Here is a 6827-nt window from a genome sequence, read left to right as displayed (position 1 = left end):
ATCAGCCTGAAAGCTACAAGCTTGAATATTAAATAATAACACCACTAAGGGCTGCACTGGAAAAGAAGTTTGCTGGGCTTATGGCCCCTCACTCCACCCCGAACTTTGCTTGGCTTTTATCTTTTGTGTTCCTGGTAGATCCAATTATATCTCTATTACCTTAGGCTACTTCAGCACCTTCTTGGGAATTAGGCTGTCTGGATAGGCAGAGAGGCAGAGATACTCACCTGCAGAGTGGACCAGGTGTCCTCGTCTGATACTTCATTTCCCCTTTTGTGACATTTCAAAAGATCACAAATTATTTTCTTAGTGCCTAGTCATAGAGATGGGAAGGAACCAGAAAGTTAGGCACCAAACTGGTACCAGTGGTGATGTTTGAGCAACAAAGGGCGGAACTGGTTTTACATGTTTCTCATTGTGCTTTACTTTCCTAATTGTCTTAATGGGCATGCGTTATTGCAGAATAAAGTGAAATTGTTTTCCTTATTTGCTATAAATTAGAGAGAGATGGTTTTGATCATATAACCCTGGGTCTTTCAAATCCATTGATCTTGGGGTGGAGAGGTTTAAGTACTCATTTTGAACTATGCTTTCACTAATAAATTCAAAGCCTAGAGGGAAAAACCCATGTTTCCTCACCACCATGTTTCATAATAGCTATTAGAGGACCACAGCATCATCAGAGCCTGGTGTGTGGGAGAAGAAGGGGGAGCGTCAAGAGTTGCACTTTGCAAAGAAATTGATTCTGACACTCAAAAGCACAGGCTGAGGGTGATCCAGTGAACCTGGGAAAGCTCAGGCCTGATTGTGGCTCACACGGGTCTCCGGATCCCAGGAGATGTAGAGGAGGCCCAGGCTCTGGGTTGCTGGGCATTGACAGTGAGTCGGAGCAGAGGCCCTGAGGCCCGGTCAGGGGTGTGGCTTGAGCATCACACAGTGGCTGACTTGGACAGCAGGGTCCCTGCCTGCGGGGAGCGGAGGGGGGCAGCGCCCCCCAACAGAAGAAAGGACCAAGGCCACAGACGGGGCACCTCTCCAGCAGTGGGGCATGCAGGACGGAGGGCAAGGCTGCTGGGGGCTTGAGGACGCGGCGGGCCTGCTGAGGCCAGGTCTGCATTCCTAGAAGCTGCCAGAGTTCCAGACAGCAAGTCAGGCCTGAGTGCAGGGGGGACCTGGGACCCTGCTTGCAGCTCCGCCCACCCTGCCTTGCACCCCGCCCCTAGCCCGCCCCATCCTGCCTTGCGCCCCACCTCTAGCCCCGCCCCATCCTGCCTCGTGCCGCGCCCTCCTCCCGCCCCGCCGCTTGGGGGCGTCCACAATCTGTCGGGCTATAAAGCCTCGGGCCCCAGGCAGCCCACTCATCAGCAAGTGGCCTTGCGAGGCTGCGGCTCTTGCTTTTTTAGTCCGCTCCGAGCGCCATGGGCGAGCTCCGGCCGTGCGGGGCTCACACGACCTTGCACCCGGACCGCCTGTGGATCTGGGACAAGGCGGTGTATGTGGATGAGAACCAGCGCACCTGGCTGTCCATAATCATGGAGGTACAGCCCGCTTTGGGGCCGAGACGCGAGGGGCAGCAGGGGCCTTGCCCTCCCTGGCTGAGCCCTGGGAGCTGCAGACGTTCTAGGACAGGCAAGCCCGCGAGGAGCCCCTCCTGTCCGGTAGGGTGAGGGCGGTGGCAGGGAGGCTCAGAAGGCCTGATCTGCCCTGGGCGTTCCTACAGATGAAACCACTTTGAGCCAGGCTCTGAAGGATGAATAGGAGTTCTCCAGGCCAGGAAGGAGGGTGGGAAAACCACAAAGGCATGTTGGACAAAGTGTGGGACCTAGTGCTTCTGGAGTGCGTGACTATGATCATACGTAGAACAGGGCTCTTCTGGGCTATGTGCTAATCCATGAAATGGAAGTAATATCTCTAAAGTAAGTGATTGATACGTGTGGCTGGTTATCAGAGTCTCCTTAGGTGATTCTGGCTCCAGAAATACGTATTTTAAAAAGAACCCACAACAGATTATGATCAACCAAGTGCGGGAACCACTGCTTTAGAGTGTGGGTATTTTGTGCCTCTTCTATGCTCCGGAACAACAAATTAACAAGTAATATAGTAGCATAAAAGCTGGTATTGAATAAATGTTGACTTTGTTTTATGTGTGATGCCTTAAGATGGGACTTTAGTTAATGTAAACTTTTTTAAAAGACGAATAACTCTTTTATGAGTACTTTCTTGACTAAACCCAAGACTCAAAGAAACAGGCAAAAAATGTTGAAACTCTTTCCGTACATAAACTGAAAACAGTAAAAAGTTAAAATTAAAATGTATAATATTAGAACATTTATGTAATATAATAGCAAAGTCCAAAAAGTTATTTAATGTTAACGATGTCTGCATTTTATATATGAGGAAACTGAGGCACATAAAAATGTAAATTTGTCCAAGGTAGTACTGCTAATAGGTAATAGGGTTGGAATTACAGGCTCTTAATCACCATCTAAATTTGCATTTTTGACATTTAAATTTTTAAAACATACACATATACTTTTAAAAACCAAGTTAAATATTTACTTTGTTTAAGTCATGTATTTGAAGAAAATTTAGGTGAATATCTCTTTTAACTTCTGGTTGGTAAATATCTTCAACATGACACTGAAACTAAGAGCCAGACAGAGTATTTCCTCTAATCATGATAAATGCCTCATGAAAAATAACCCATCAGCAAACTTTGGGGCAGGTTTTACCTCACATAATCTAAAGGGCCAGTATTCTTAATATGTAAAGATTTATTTAAATCATCAAGAAACAGATAATGCAAACTAAAAATGGTTAAAGGATGTGGAAGACTATATACTAACACAGCAAGAATGGTGATTTTCACACTTATACCTTGCAGTATGATCTGAATCATTTTGTAATGGCGAGTTCTAATTTATTTCATAGACAGAAAATCTTTTTTAAAAGTGACTTCTACTTTGGAAAAATACTCATTGAACAAATGTGAGTGCCTAGTTTATATGCCAGGCGAGGTTCTAGGCTGGGGAGGTCTGCAGTGAATGGGATAAAATCCCCACTGCTTGTGAAGCTGCCATTCTGCTTGGGAGACAGACAACAAAACAATGAAGCTGGTGGCGAGTTTGTAGAACTGGGGTGAAAGGCAACAAGGAGTGGTGAGGAGGTCTTCAGCCAAGGTACTCCCCTCCCAGAGTCTTAATTTGCATTTGCTTTTCACATTTTAGCCCGTCATTGTATTTGTAATCCTTCTGAATCTCTTTGTTTGGGGCATGCCCCTTAGGTATATCATAGAGTTGGATTTTGCTGAGTTTTTTCCCCTTGAATTGGTGAATGAGCCCCATTTTCAGTTACTGATATGTTTGGTCTTTATTCTATCATGGTTTTATGTAGTATTTGTCTTTAATAGACATACATTTGAGCAGAGACCTGCCTAAAAGAAGGGAGTGAGCCCTGCGTAGATCTGGGCAGGAGGTTGCAGGCAGAGAGGACAGCAGGCTCAAGGGATTGCTGGAAGCAGACACGAGCGTGGCAGGTCCCAGAAACAGCAAGGAGCTGTGTGGCTGGAACAGGCTGGAGCATGAAGACCAAAACTGTGGGAGATGAGGGAGGCAGGGCCCCGGCCACATGGTTCTTTGTGGACTTTTGTGGGGCTGTGGGAAAGAATTCAAATCGTTCTGCCCACGATGGGAAGCCATACGAAGGCGTCGAGCAGGGAAGTGCCATGATTTGTAGACACTCGCTGTGACTGCAGTGCAGAGAACTGGTTGTGGGGACAAGACCGTCACAGTGGCAAGTCAGGAGGTTATTACAGTAGTCCGAGTGAGAGACGGTGTTGGAGGGCCAGTGGTGGAGATGGCGAAAAGAGGTCTGTCACCAGATTCAGGGGTCCAGGGACAGCTTATTTAAAAGAGAAAAATAGGACAAAACAAAATAAACAAATCAAAGAAATCCCATTACAGCTGAAAGAGGCACCAAATTGCATTGTTAGGAAGCTCACTGGCTCCAGGGCATGCCCAGCAACAAGCAGTTTGTTGGGGAAAAAGTATGCCTTTTGTGGCCCTGTCTGGGTGGCTAGACACGTGCAAGTGCTGGTAGTCCCGGCCCAGCCAGGGTCCCTGAGAGGAGTAGGCATGGCCTAAGGAACCGAGCTTCAGGGCACAGTGATGGCAGGCATCTCACGCTCTGGACGTGGGCCGGGTGGGTGCCAGGAAGGACTCTGGTTTTCTGTGCCCGGAGGAGGCCAGACGAGCTGGGCCTGAAGGTATGCCTGATCTGTCTTCTCTTCAGACCGAGAGTGGGCTCCAAGTGCTCCTGCGTCAGGAAGATGTCCCCCTGGGGGAGACTCTGCGCCCCAGCCAGCTGCTCCCCAGCCTGCTGCCTTTGATGTGGCAGCTCTACCCCGAGAAAAGATACCGAGGCTCAGACTCCAGTTTCTGGCGCATAGTGTACCACGTCAAGGCGAGTGTGTTTCCCCCGGAGCTGATCTTGGGGGGCCTGCTTCCCCTCCCCTCGTCTGGCCTCAGCGGTGGATCTATTCCCTCCATCTCTGCACCAAACGCTAAAAAAATGGGGAGAATTTACCACTGTACATCTTTAAAGGACTGGGTTAGAGAGAAGTTAGATCCTCGGAGGTGTCTCACAGCAGCCCCCTGGGCAGCAGGAAGCCCTCTTTGGTGGGCAGGCAAGGGTAGAGGTGGCGGGAGCAGGGGCGGTCTCCCAGGGCCCCTGAAGTGCCCACACGCAGCTTCCCCCCTGCTGCTCCAGGCTCGTGGAAGTGGCAGGAGTGAGGAACAGGGGAGCGTTCCCTGGACTCTGCTCTCTAATCTCTCCCTTCTCTTCTCAGTCCCGTGGCACGGAGGACCTGCTCCTTGAGAAGCTGCCATGCCTGGCGTGGGAGTGACACGGTGAGGACCGCTGGGACCTGACACCTTAGTCCATAGTGGCCAGGTCAGAAGGAAGAAGCTAAGGCAGTGCTAACCCCTCCTCTGAGGGTCCCCAGGGGTGGGACAAGCACCTGTGTCTCTCCTTTACGACTTCGGGAGCCAGAGTTTTCTAGGCAGCCCCCTTCTCACGGCTGCACACGTCTGTGCCGTGCTTCACAGGCTACGGTGGTGCTTCCATTGACCATGGCTGTAGTAAGTAAGCACCGTTGCTCCGTCATCCCATCAGCTGAGCTGAGTATTAGTAGCTGTTATTGGCTACAAAAATGAGTTTTGAGGAAGTACAGTGACCTGTCAGATTGCAGAGCCAGGTTTCAAATCCAGGTCTTCTGACCCCACGCCCCTTGCCCTGTTCATGATTCGCCCTGACTCAGACGCAAGGCCTCAGCCCCTGGGGCCGGCACTGACCCCAGGCTCCCCCAGACTCGCCCAGCAGCGCCGCCCTCACCACTGCTCGGTCCTTCCTCTGATCCTGTCTTCTCTTGTCTCTTCCCAGGTCTCGCAGTTCCTGTCTCCTTTCACCCCAGGGCCAGAGTCCTGCTGGCCTAAGTGGGGACATTTGTGCTTGCGTTCTCATTCCTTTACCACCTGTTGTCACCTCTACCATGCTGGGGTCTGGAGGAAATGGACAGGTGGAGGATGGGCCCTACCCAGGGCCTGTGGGACCTCCCTGCAGGCCCCTCGGCCCCCCTCGGCCCTCAGCACTGCCGCCTGCCTGGCAGATGGCACCAGGGAGGACCGGTCGGTACAGCTTCCTCCAAGTGCCCCAGCTATACCTGTGCCTCTGGCTTTCTCAGTTGGCTGATGGTTTTCAGCCTTTCTCTTTCCCTTCTGGCCTTCATGGCAACTAGTGTCTCATGCTGCACGCCCAGGGGCTGTTCCTGGTCTGGTGGTTGAACTTCGTGCACCTCTGGGAACGGGGCCCGTTTGCCTGAGCCGGGCCTCTGAGACCCTGGACCAGCTGTGTCACGTGGCGCCGTGCCTGCACACAAACGTGCCTGCGAAAGCCCCACCTGCCTCGCAAGTTCAGGTGCAGTTCAAGGAGAGGCCTGAAAGGAGCCCGTGTCTGTGCTCAGAGCTCCACAGCGCGTGACAGAGCAGGGAGCCGGGCACGCAAGCACCGCGGACGAGCCCTCAGGTGTCCTACCTTCAGAAGGGATAGAGATTGGGTCCCCCCCACTTTCCAGGTGTTGTGAGGTTGTATGTGGCGTGAACACTTCGCAGTGTTGATTGATTAAATGTAAGACGATTCATCTAACTTTGTGCTCAATCAGCTTCTATCCTTGACTTAGATTCTAGTGGAGAGAAGTGAGAACAGGCAATCACCAAATAAGAAAGAATATTCATGCATTTTATGTATTTCTGTTATTTTGGCAATAAGGCTGGATTTTTTTTTTTCATATAATCTAACTCTCAAAATCCCAGTGTTCCTGGAGATATATTTTGAGAACCATTGGAATAAGTGATGTCAGAAAACTGTCAGCAGCTCTTGGTATTCAAGATCCCCTTCCGTCTGGTCCTGCCCACCTGCCCCCGATGTGCCCTCTGCCCCAGCCAGCTCTGCCTCCTCCTCACCCAGGCACGCGCCAGGCTCTGTCCCTGCAGGGGAGGCCTTCTTCCTCTGCCGTCAATCCTGGCAGGAGTCCCTCCTGCCTGGAACTGTCCCTGACCACTCAGGCCCCAACCAGGCTCCCTTCCCTACCTCCTATGACCTGCCATCACGGCAGAGCCCACCTGTGCCCTGCCCTCCTGCAGCTCCTCAGCAGGTAGCAGGACCTCAGGTAGCACTGGGGCATGACTTCCAGAGAATATCCATTCTGTGCGGAATCCTCGTCCTCCCACTCAGGTGTGAGTCTTGTCTACAGCCTCCTCGGCACAGAGATG

General features: G+C 51.3%; 1 protein-coding gene across 1 annotated transcript; it reads left to right on the top strand.

Annotated features, from left to right (window-relative positions):
• Window positions 1-1418: 1418 nt before the first annotated feature.
• Window positions 1419-4903, top strand: TCL1A (T-cell leukemia/lymphoma 1A). The gene is made up of 3 exons (XM_012650076.1): window positions 1419-1563; window positions 4310-4461; window positions 4847-4903. Exons 1-3 carry the CDS (start codon window positions 1419-1421, stop codon window positions 4901-4903), a joined length of 354 nt encoding a protein of 117 aa, XP_012505530.1.
• Window positions 4904-6827: the final 1924 nt, after the last annotated feature.

Source organism: Propithecus coquereli, unplaced genomic scaffold, assembly GCF_000956105.1.
Source record: "Propithecus coquereli isolate 6110/MARCELLA unplaced genomic scaffold, Pcoq_1.0 Scaffold310, whole genome shotgun sequence".
Taxonomy (NCBI): Eukaryota; Metazoa; Chordata; class Mammalia; order Primates; family Indriidae; genus Propithecus; species Propithecus coquereli.
Note: the sequence above shows the minus strand (reverse complement) of the source record. Positions and strands in the feature narration are given on the sequence as shown.